This window comes from Strix aluco, chromosome 2, assembly GCF_031877795.1.
Source record: "Strix aluco isolate bStrAlu1 chromosome 2, bStrAlu1.hap1, whole genome shotgun sequence".
Lineage (NCBI taxonomy): Eukaryota > Metazoa > Chordata > Aves > Strigiformes > Strigidae > Strix > Strix aluco.
Window position 1 is genome coordinate 80,371,253 of NC_133932.1, and position 12,709 is coordinate 80,383,961.

The following is a 12,709-nucleotide window of genomic DNA, read 5'->3' on the forward strand; positions in this document are numbered from 1 at the left end:
AGGTCATCTTTGCAGGGAGCTTCAATCTGAATGGGGATGCACTCATGAGGGTCAAAAACCCTGCTGGGTGCCAGCGTTGCACCAAGCCAGGCAAATAGGTCTGCTTGAAGGGTACCTAAGCCTTGCTGCACACAGAGGCACAGGAGTCACTGACACTTGAAAATACTGAATTATTGTGAAGAACTGAGTTTCTAGGGACAGCATAAAGTAAACATGATACTGGAGAATTTGTAATAGCCACTGAGTAGAGCAAAACTACTTGTGGCATGAAGATGTTGAAAGGTGATATAAATTAAAATAAATTGGTTTTGCTGGAATATAATTGTATCATCTCTTTTGTAAGGTGGAACGTTTCCATTAAAAATATGCTATGGAAAAGCCAGATGCCATTAATGATTATTTAGTTAATTAAATTACCTCTTTTCCCCACTGTGTGAGATAACTACTTCTGTTATTAACCAAGGGTGGCTGACTCAGGGCCCAGTATGTGGTGTGATGCTTGCTTGGGATGGGATGCCAGCCTGGGGTAGCAGCTTGGGCTCATGGTGGGCTTGCAGTGGAGGAGCTGTTTATACCTCTGGAGAGTCTTGTTCTCCTGGCTGCCCAATTAAACACTGTATTGAATACAGTTAGTGAGTCACTTTCACTGTTTCTTAGTGGCTGGGGTTTGGTTTTGCTTTTGCTGCTTACAGGATGAAATATCAATAGAAAGGCTTTTATGTGACATTCTGTGTTATTGTTTAGATATTCGTTTGTGAAGAAGGAAAAGGCAGTCTCCAAATAACAGAAGATTTTGGCAGCTTTCCATTTGCAAAGGAAATTTAGAACTTCTGAGCTCTCATTTCCTTTGGAAATATGAATCAGTGTACGTTGTCCTGAATATGAGCCCAAGACACATCATTGTGTCTGATGTGTCTGCAGAAGAGTAGCCTCACATCTTAGCTGGATACAAAAATAACGGCAACTATAAAAATGGGTAGAGTGGACCTGGTAGAAACCAATATATATTATGAAAGCAAATTCATGAGAATCTTCAAGTATTCAATTTTACATCTCTTTTTGACTGTCAGGTTATGTGATTGTACTCTTTCAAATACTAGTAGAATCTGTGTAATTAACTTTTGGGAAAATGAGGGGCTAGAAGGGAAATTTTGGAGTCTAAACTATAATAATCTTATAAAATAAGATTAATGACATGTCCAGTTGATGGTTTACAGTATTAAAATCTACCACATGGAAGTCTTAATTTATGGAAAACTGTTCAATAGTACAACATAAATCTTAGCCTAGGATGTGGAATTTAAAAATTCTATCTTTAAGCAGGTTAATCCTGAGGACATGTTTTACTAGAGCTTGGTTAATTACCTCCGGACTAACATATGTTTTCTTTAGGAAAGTTAACACAGTAAAAAAGAAACATAACTGTAAAATGATCACATCAGTAGACTGTTGGACATGGTCTTTAGAAGTCTTCAATGCCTCTGCATTTTTAACTCTTTCAGATCCTTTTTTAGAAATTTAAATGGCAAATGTCTGGGTGACCAGTACAAGGTATTTAAGGTGAGAGATGAATAAGATGTTCTCAGGAGACTTTGCATGTGCCTGAATTTCAGTATGTGCTTTGCTGAATTAAGACCATAAATGTTTAAGTTCTAGGTTTTTTAATATTTGGGCAGGTAACAGTTCTCCCAGCATCTCATAAAATGTCACTGTAGGGGCAGAACAAGAATCTGGCTTTCCAGCTTTCTCTCCAGGCCAGCACATTTGCTCATTCCCTGTCAGTCCTGCACCTGGCATGAAGCAGATATGAGGCCATCTCGTTCTACAGGTCCATCCTATTTGGCCACCACCCTCGAGTGACCTCAGCTAGCTAAAGGCCAGTTCATAGCATCTACACTAACAGATTCTGGTAGATGTCTGCTCAGTGTTGTTGGTTATCTGTGCCAACTCATCAAATGACTCTTTTTAACATCTCTTGTTCTGTTTCCTTTGACCCTGGTTTCATGCCTTTCCGTTCATTTCTCTCTGACAGAAAGCATCCCTTGGAAGAGAAAGACTTTGCTGGTTTACTATTAACAGTGAAACTAATGAAGGGTTGAATGCTTGGCTTTGTAACTTGAATTTTGTTTTGAATATATGTGCATTTTTAAAAAAAGAAAAGTAATAAAATCCAGGAAGATTTTAATGACACAAAACCATTATTAAATCCTGAATACCATCAAAAGGGAGGTGCTGCTTCTTCACTTCAGTAGTGAAATGTCATCAGAAGTGCCCCTTTCCTTGCCAGGTACCCCACTGCCAGGCCTGTCTGTCTCATACATTCAGCTTGGGACCCTTCTCAGCTGCCCGTCTCCCAGGCCTCTGCCTCACCTCCTGCACCATGGCTTGCCCCCATTCTAAGATCATTTGATCAGCAGGTCCATGAGCAGTTGCATGGCTGTGCTGGGCAAATGAGGCCATGGACTGAGAGTCATGGAGTGGGAAAAGAAAGTGCCATTTCACCCTGCTTTAAGGCACAGCCATCTGAGCTGATGTGCTTTCTCCTGTGTTAGGAAATGCATCCCTGGCGAGGAGAGCCATGTAGAAGCCCTGGGCTTCAATGTCCAGTGTGTAAGAGAAGATTGAGTGGATGGCAGGCATCTGCTGGGCACAGCCAGACGTCCCTCACAGTACTGGCACCAGGACTGAGTCAAGGAATAAGTGCCCTGAAAAAGCATGAATGTGAAGCCCTCAGAAACGCCCCTGGTGACACCTCTGCTCCAAGCATTTGATTTCATTTGAATCAGTGAAACACCCAAGAGGATACATTGATCAGCCTCTAAACCGCCAAAGAGTCCCACAGCACTCACTCCAGGGAAGGCTTATAAGGATAACGAGACACTGTAGGACTTGAAGAATGTGGGGTATGGAGACGAATCCCATGTGCACAGCTCTATTAAAATGGCTGCGCTCATCTGGCATCTTGCTTGACATTGCAAAACTATGCGTAAGTACCATGAGACAAAGAATAATGCTTGCATTGAGGGATTTAATACCCCTATTGTCTGTGTAGTGATTTGTTTTCTCTACCAAATTGGCACTTAACTCACAGTTGCCCAGCCAACTCCATATGGTATTCACAGCAGAGACTTTTATGCACATTTTTTTTCCAAGCTACTTGCTGCTCAGCCTCTGTCCTCCTCCTTGCACCACTCCTTGAAGATGTCATATGTGCTAGAAGGGTAATGATTTCAAATCTTAAATCTCAGCAGTGTGAATTCCAAAATCATCAGCTATAATGATTTGTACTTCAGTCTCCTTCTCTCACCCATCCGCCTACCACAGCTGTTTTTGCCAGGTCTCTCCCTTCCTGCTGCAGGGACTTGTAAAAATGAGATGGATTGTATCTCTGTAACTTTGAATGAAGCTCTGGTTGTAGCACAACTGCTGAAAAGATTAGAAGAGGTACATTGGCCTTAGGCTCCACAGTGCACGATACAGAGAAGCTCCCCTCACCCACCTCAGCGCTCACAAGGCAGACCAGGGTACAAAACCTGTTTGAACAGAGGTATTTTAAGACATTGGCTGCATACCAATTACAGCTGAGTCCTATTCATTTTGCAGTACACTCTCTGCTGCTATGCAGGAGTAATCAAAGAAAGCTAAAAGCAAAGTAGAGATAACAATCTATCCTGGTGTGAGTATTAGAAGATGAAAGAGTTTTGTTATTAATGCCCCAATAACAAGCTTTGCATTCCCATCCTTGCACCAGCTGCATGGGAATGCTAGCAAACAGCAGTACTTTGCACCTTCCAGATTTCCTCACTGATTTTCTGCAAATGAAGACCACCTCTGGGGGACTGTCCACCAGGTAAAAATGTGTAAGGATGACTGAAGAGAAGCACAAGCAGCATTACTCTTGTCCAGGTCTTGACAAAAGTGAAAAAGATCTCAGCAACACAACCGTTGTCCTTGTACAAAAGTAGGAAGACAGAAGGCTTATAGCACAAACAGAGGATTGCAGAGATGATGCCAAATTGCCAGGTGTGAGTAAGAGCTAAAAAGGAAGGCTGGTCTGCAATGCCATATGCTTTCCTGGAATCCTGCAAGGTCAGAGTCTGTCCTTTGTAACCTGCCATCAGCTTCTCCTCCAAAACGGGTAGCTGTCTGTGAAAGCCTCCACCTTCAGTGTTTTCCAGCTGGTCCCATGCAGTCTAGTCCTGCAGTTCTTGAACTCACTTTGTGTATCTTTCTGGCTGCAGACCCCCCAGTAGGCACCCCTCTCTCCAGTCTGCCCCATAGCTCTGGACTATTCTGGTTCAAGTAATTGGCCAGAGCCAGACAGTTTTCATAGTAAACAGCAGTACATAGTGATTCACTGTGGTTTAAATTAATGAATTTTCAAAGCTTATAGATTAAAATCTTGGAAACAAAGAGCTCAAAGAGAAGACAAAATTTGGCAGCAGGATTTCTTGTGAACCACTTCAAAATCTCTAACCTATGTTTCAGCTCTGAGATTCAAAACCCGGGTTTCACAGAGTTGTTCTGCCTCTTGGGGGATTCCTGGGCTCTGGATGCTTCCTCTGCAACTTGCCACCCCACGGAAGCTCTGGATTTTGCTCTGGATCTACTGCAAAGCTGCTGCTGGAGCTCCCTGGGGGAAAATCTCTTGGATACTTGGGAGTTAGCCCCTTCCTTCAGTTCATATCTGTTCTGCCAGGGGCTGCTAGGTCAAACATGGCTCTCTGCTTTGTGAATGGCTCTGCTGCATATGAATCAATTCCTTCCCTTACTTGAAACCACCCTAATAAGACCCGTTATTGGTCTCAGACTAACTCTGACCTAGTCTGACTTGCTTAATTTACTTTCTTCTTTCACTTTTGGGGATAGTGGGAGGGAGAGAGTGGGCTATAATATAACAGATTCCAAAAACATTTACTGTATATTATCATGATGTCTCATGACCTCTAGTGCATTACCAGCTTCCTCTAGGGACCAAACATGCATTTCAGGCTATCTTGTTTGAGCAGAGAGCAGACCTAGTCATCTAATGGCAGAATGGAGGTCATGAGCTTGGTAAGAATCTTGCTACAATGGAGAGGCAAACTGTGAGAATGGAGAACCTTTTGTTACCAAGATTTAACACCTTATTTATCTGCATACACAAAAGTGCCTGTGCTGGAATCAGCATTTCAGTCAGTTCAAACAGTGACCCTGCTGCCCTGCTGAGAAATGGAGAGTACTTTGGAATTAAACCATAAAACTCTGAGAGGAATTCTGGCCATGTCTCATGGTCACCATTTGCAAATTTGCACTATTGATCCTAGTGTATATTTCTTTTTATATTAATGCAACTTTGCTAATGCTGTTTTGACTTTGTTTTTCTAAATCAGCAAATGGATAATGTACTTACTGGGCTGAAAAACTTAATGGTGGGGTGGCTCAGGCTGTCGAACACAAATCAACCTCCCTTCAGTTACCACTTTTCCTAGAAGGATTTGCTTGCTGCAGGGAAGTTCTCAGACACAGTTATCCTCTAACCTCAATAGCAGACTCCCGTGACTCTGTCCCTTTGACTACCTGGAACATCCCTCAGCAGAGTCCTCTGTGGGTGGCCATCTGTCTGAAGAAAACCTCCCCGATGCCCCGATGGATTTCTTCCTTCCTGCTGATGGCCGCAGCCATTGACCCCTGGCTGACGACCAGCCCTCTCCCCTTCCGACCTCCCAAAAGTGCCACTCTGCTGCTGCTTTGCCGTGGCTCTGGGTACAGCTAAACCGCTCCTCTCCTGCGGCCGCGCACCCCGGGGAAGCTGCGGGGGAGGAACGCTGCCTGTCCAGGACGAGAGGGAGCTTCTTGCCCAGACCCGGGCGGGGCGGCCGCTGCCCCCGGGCGTGGCCGGCACCTCCCCGGGGCCGCGCCTGCAGCACCATGGAGAGAGGAGCGCGCTCGCCTCCCGCGGGCAGGGCGCGGGCAGGGAGCGGGCAGGGAGCCGGCAGGGAGCGGGCAGGGAGCGGGCAGAGTGCGGGCAGAGCGCGGGCAGGGAGCGGGCAGGGCGCGGGCAGGGAGCCGGCAGGGAGCAGGCAGGGCGCAGGCAGAGAGCGGGCAGGGAGCGGGCAGCTGACAACGGGCAGGGCGCGGGAAGGGAGCAAACAGTGGACGGAGAGCAGGCAGGCAGCGGGCAGCGGGACAAGCAGTGGACGGAGAGGGGGCAGCCAGAAGGCAGCAGGCAACAGGCATGGCACGGGCAGGGGGAAAGCAGTGGACAGAGAGCAGGCAGGCAGTGGGCAACGGGTAACAGGTAATGGGCAGGGTGCGGGCAGGGAGCAAGCAGTGGACAGAGAGCGGGCAAACAGAAGGCAGCAGGCAATGGGCAATGGGAAGGGAGTGGGCAGGGAGCAAGCAGTGGACAGAGAATGGACAGGCAGTGGGCAACAGGCAACAGGCAGGGGGCAAGCAGTGGACAGAGAATGGGCAGGCAATGGGCAGCAGGCAATGGGCAGCAGGCAACGGGCAATGGGGATCTGTCAGGCAGAGGGGAGCAGGAGTGCATTGTCTGACCCCAGCCCTCACCCCACTTGCAATGTGTACAGAGCAGTGGTGTTGACCGCTGGGGGATTTAGCACTAAGTTCCCTCCTCCAAGGCTGAGGTGAAGCCTGGCCTTGGCTGCCACGCAGATACCTGGCTGGCTTGTTGTTGGCAGGCAGCAATCAAATGGATGGTGTGTTTTTCCCGGCAGTAAGTTTCTGTCTAGTGAGGGAAACTCTCATGTCAGTCCTTTCCTGCTCTAGGTTGAGCCCTCTGGGAAAGTTGCCAGTGTCACTCCAAATCATGGTTGGAATTGCTCTCCACACCCCAACGAACTCAAATGGTGTTTGACTATCAAGGCTGTTCTGGGTACAGGTGCTGCATAGTTGTGTTGTTTCAGCTTCCTTCCACCCTTTAACTGCATTACAGTGGCAGCTTCATGAAATGACAGCTCTGAATCTGTCTGCTGCTGTGATCCAGACGTCTGGGCATTGCCCTTTCCATATTGGCTACCATCAGGATAGCACTACTTCCCCCACCTGGCTCCATCAAAACAGGCACTAGCAAGACTAAGAGATTCCAGCAGAAGACCTGAGGCTTAAACAAGCAAAGGTGCAAGGAAGTACATTTCTTCTACTTTCTGGTACACCTCCCTGAATGCATGGCATGGAAAACCAGAACATGCAGAGGAGTCATAAAACAGCGCTGTAGGCTAGACATGCCAAATGCTGAACTAATTGTTTGAAGAAGCTTAGTAGCTGCCCTGACTGACTAGGGAAGTGTCATAGGAAAGGGATGTGGGAACAGTTCAGTTTCTTAGTTACACTTCTGTATTTTATGTGAATAAAACAGCTCTCTGTAGCATCACCAAAAGCAAAATACTTAAATAAAGTGTCTAAGCATTACTAGACAACTAAAAGCTAATTCTTGTCAAATCTGGATAATTCTGGGATTGTAAGAATTCAGGATGATATACAAGAGAGGAATGAGAAAGAGAGGTAAATACTGCCTGTGGAGTACTCAGGAGTTAGCAGGAGACTGGGTGGGTGGAAACTCTGCTTCCAGTATCTTTCTGGAGTCCACAACAGCTCTGACTCCAATGAAGTCAGGAGCTTTAGTTCCCAGGCTCACCCCTTGAAGGGTCTTTGTGGGTCTTTCTTACTGATAAGGACTGACAGGTTAATCAGAAGTCAGTGGTTTTGTTAAACAATATTGTCTCTCTTCTAGTTTTCATTTCTGGCATTTATTGCCCGTGTGAGTTTATGCCTGTATGTAATGGTCCCTTGGTTTTGATCATATAATTTCCATGAGTATATCTGGTGCACTGATAATCATAACGAAGTTAACTGAAGAGACAATGTTCCCAGATAATATTTAGCTTCAAGCTTACTGTATTTGTCTCAGATCTGATGAATTACTTTGTTGCCTACTTCTCCCAAAGCAGCTGATTTAATAAAAGATATTGCTTCTTCCCACAAACTTTGCCTTAAATGACTGTAGCTACAACACTATTACTATTCATACTCCTCCAGGATCTTTTGTCTGAATGTTTCAGTCACTGCAGCGGATTACACTGGCTGTACATGTGAATGTGCATGTACGTTTGGCAACAGCCCAGCTAGCTTGGCTACTGTTAGCAGCATGGCTGTGCTAACCCAGACCTCCAGAAACATGGATCCCTCAAGATCTGCAGGTGGACTGGGTTGCAGAAGCTGAGCTCTTACTGCCTTGGCTGTGCTCCTATCAGCACAACTAGCCCTTTAGCTGAAAGTCAGTTCTGATAAATACCTACATACTGCCAATGACTGCAGGGCAATCCTGCTCAAAGAAAGACCTCTGGAGTCTGTTTTTTGTTTACTGTGATTTAAATAGGAAAAAAACCTTAAAACTTCATAGAGCTTATGTAGAAGCCTCTCCTGCAAAATCCCCCAAGAGTGCAATCAAAACTTTAATGATCAAATGAATCTGCTTTGGAGTAGACGCGACTTATGCTATTTACTGGTAATACTTTCTGTGGGGTAACTTGAAGACAAATAGGTAGGAATGGATTGAGGTGCTTGTGTAAGAGAGTTATCTTTGGCTACAGGACAAATTGCAAATAGATTCCATAAAATCATAAACATGCAGAGAAAAAGATATATTGGCAGCCCACCCTGACATCAGTATGCCAATAACAATGATATATTGAAGCTCTGAGGACAGAGATGGGAGTTAATCACTTCTTTAATCTGAGCATTTTATTGTTTTACAATGTAGGGCACAGTGAGAGTGCAAAGCTCTTTCCCCGTTGAACTCTTGTTTTCCTTGGATTACCAGAAGTTTATGTTTAGCAGGTTTTCCAAACAAAATACCTCACTCTTTCCCAGTAGTGTTTATGCTACGTGTAACATTACCCTTTGCTGGTGCGTGCACTGGCAGGTTAAAATTAGACTTCTAAATGTCAGTACAGCAGCTTGCTACTCTCTTACTTTAACAAGAGCTTTCTGCTTTGATTTGTTGTGAATTTCTTGTCTATGTTACTCTAAACAGCAAATAATCAAAATCTTACTCAGATGCTTAAGTATATAGTTAAAGGATGCACACATAATGATGTGTATTTTGTTTATTCAAGTTTCAGTCTGACAGTGATCAAAATAATAATAACAAAACAAAGTGGCAAATGGATTACAGCTGATATATTCTGAAAGCAGCTTTTGTACTACTAATAATAGCAATAATGGCAGTTTATAGTTACTGAAGTACTTTCATTGCTTTAAACAAATTTGATCATATGTGTCTGAGAAACAGTTGCTGTTTTTTTCTTTCTTTAAATCTCGGCAGAAATAATGCATAAATGGTTATTTGCGAAGATATAATATTCCTTTTTAAAGCATATGTGTGCTTCTATGTCTTTTAAGTAATTTTTGATGAACAGCATTCTTTAAAAGAAGTAAAACTATACCTATCTATTCATATGCCTCATGTGCAATTTGTGATGGTTTGGAGCAGGGCATAATAAAATGTGTACAAAAAAGATGCTGAGTTTTATCTCAAAATCCTCTCTACGTGTAAGAGATGATCTGTATCTCCCAGCACGCAGTCTGATGTGGCAAGGGCATGAGAGGCAAGAAACAGTATGGATCTGTAACATGCCTGTGTTTCCATGTTTCCACGTTTGTGTGAGGTATGTGTATGTCTAAGACCCTGTTTATGTAATATGGTAAGAACCACACAACAGTACATTTTATATCTCGTTCAGCCCCTGGCTGTTAATACCTTAGAATTGTGCTTCTTTATAGTCTCATAAAAGCTTTGGAAGATGGGCCCTGTCTATCCTGGATTTCTTTTTTGGTTCCCTAAAATAACCGTGTTTTGATCCACTTTTTCCTACTCTAGCCTGACTCCATCTTGCTCATCCCAGCACAGCTGCCCACATCCAGGAAAGAGCAGTCCCTCTGCCCTTGTCCTTGTGAGTGCTCACACACAGTTTCACTGAAAATACTGTCTTGCCTACTGTCTCAAGGCTTAACATCAAATAGAAAACAAACCTCTTAATTTACTGCTTTACACACAGAGCAAAACAGAAAACACATTGTGCAGTAAACTTTCCGTTAGTCCCTATCTCTGAGAAAACCTGTTCCTGATATAAGGCAAGAAGACTCCATTTGGTTTTTACCCTCTGATAGATGGCTTCCAAATCCAATGATTTCCATTAAAATGGACATTCTGAAACAGCACACCTTTGATCTTTAAAGTTAAAATATTAGCCTGTGATACAGCAAGTATATACACGTGCACTTAATTCCCAGCATATGAATATTTGCACAGTATTCGTGGAAGCGGTTCTTTGCTACCTCATTTCCTTAGATACTAAAAAGAGTACCAATAGCTGCCACAGACCTTGCTATCTTTCCTCCTCTCCCCATACAGCAAGCAGGACGCTTATTTTTGCATGGAAATTAGAGCTGGAAGACAGTTTAGTCCATGACTCAGCTAACAGTGGTTTGTTACTGATAGCATATTTACTGGGACTTTGTCCAGTATACTTATCGCATATTACCAACTACAGAGTAGAGCTTACTGTCTTTCTTGGAATACATATCATTCCTACAAAGTTGTTTCTGATATTCTGCCTACAATATCCTTTACCTATATTCATCACAATGCTTTAATCATAATCTCTTGCACAAGCCAAAATAATCTTTTTCTCCTCAGGCTCACATCTTGCAATACACACAGCTCCCCATATGTTCCAGTTAAATAACACTTACTTACCTTCTACTTTGAAGATAGTAAGGTGAGGTCTGCAGTGAAAAGCACCCAGTGCATTGCCGGCACAGTTCATCCAAAGACCCTGGAAAACCCACGTTGCAGTGATAACAGATGATGCTCGACTAGTGACTTTCCACTCATTTGATGCAGTAGCAGCAATAGCAGCTCCCAGCCCACAGAAACAAAATATGAAAGCTATAATCTGTATTCCTAGCATGTTTCTCTGTAACCCAGGGACTTAGTAATGCCACTGTGTGGAGAGAAAAGTACTTTAGTCATGTGAGTAAGCAAAAAGGCATAACATAAGCAAATTATACTTGAACAAGTTCAGTAACACTTGCTACAGAAAGTTAATGTGGCTGAAAGAAATTGTCATGCTTGAGTGATTTAAGAAAGGCCCTAGGCATTACAAATGTTGAGAAAGAAAGTCAAGGTAGAACTTTATGGGAGCTAATTACTAGTACTTACTTACTAATTTCTAATTGTTAAAATTAATTAAAATGTTTTCGTATTTTTTTCAATTAAGGTATGCCAGTTAATGCTTAATTTTTAGTTAATTGGAAACTTACAACCATTGCATCTAGCAAAATAAGGTCAGAGTCCAAACTGTACAGCGCTATTTAACAGATTACCATAACATTTTAGAAGGATCACACAACACTTGAAAAATAAATTTTAAAAAGGCTGTAAAATTAATTCAACCATAACTAGCCACCATACAAGCAGCTCTAAACCAGTAGCATCTTGGAGGTGGTGTCTGTGGATGTATTTGTAGAATAGCAAATCTAGAGAAATAACAGAAACAGCAAGTGGTCCCTAAGCAGTGATGCAGCTGCAGTAGTCAGCAGAATGAACCTTGTGTAGCCCCCATTGAGACTTCTTCTTTGGTCAGTGTAGAAAATTTACTGCTTCTTATGGTATGTTGGCTCTGCACAATGAACATAGCGCAGAAACATCTGTCCCACCACTGACTGAGCTCCTGCAACCTCATGCCATGAAAAATCCTCAAAGAATATCACTGATTTAATAAAATGTCATATTTAAAGTAGCAGGCACAGACAGCACCACATTGAAACAGCTATTCTACTTCCAGATCCTGAATCATCATCATTACTGGTGTGGGACCTACACACGGTTTTGCAGACATGTGTGGTCTTCACTCTTTTAAGATGCCAACTTCCAGCTTTATTCATGCTTCTCCTCATTCTCTGGTCCTTTTGGCCTCCTCTCTGAAGAAGGACCATGCGTCTTTTCTCTTTTGTGTTACCATATGCCACTCGGTGACATGAGATCACCCCCCTGGATACTGAGCATACACCATCACTTTTGACAATGAGAGTGGTCTATTTTTTTTCCCTTTGGGTGTATCTAGTGTTGCTTCTCCATTACAGCTGTGATAAACACCACACTGAACTTTGGCATCAGAGTTTTTCTGCAGACATTTCAGAGCTCAAGGAGGGGTAATCAAGGATGCTAAACTATCATTGACATTCCACGTAAAGAGCAAGAGGAGTTTTACTGAGCCTGTCCTGTTGAACCATCACCTGATACTTCCACTTCAAACAGCCTTTGGCTCAGTGTTGAGAAGTAGGACCCAAAAGTATGATTATACAGACCAGAGAATTACACTACAAGAAATAACTTCTTTTCAGAGTAATTAATAGGCTCACATCCCACACACTAAGGGCAAATAGAAAGCTTTTTATTAACATAGCCAGTTTGAGAGACATGGAAATTGTTTTTGCTACAGACCAATCCTGTAATGTAGCAGGTTGGTTTAGTGATGAGGACAGTATTACACAGACAGGAAGCAATTTTTCCTTGCTGTCAAATAATGCAGTAACATATTTTTCTTATGCCAAGGGTCAAACTCCATGTAATCCTTCATTCACCTTTTCACAAAATTTGAAAGGGTATAGAGGAGAATACAGAAATGGGTCCATCTTTGAA

General features: G+C 43.2%; 1 protein-coding gene across 1 annotated transcript in view; it reads right to left on the reverse strand.

Moving 5' to 3' along the window:
- CLDN10 (claudin 10) overlaps positions 1-10,922 on the reverse strand; it is a 60,499-nt gene extending 49,577 nt beyond the window's left edge. The window contains exon 1 of the mRNA XM_074815443.1: positions 10,763-10,922. Within this exon, the coding sequence (XP_074671544.1) occupies positions 10,763-10,832 (70 nt within the window). The 5' untranslated portion in view covers positions 10,833-10,922. The remainder of the gene's footprint in view (positions 1-10,762) is intronic.
- Positions 10,923-12,709: the final 1,787 nt, after the last annotated feature.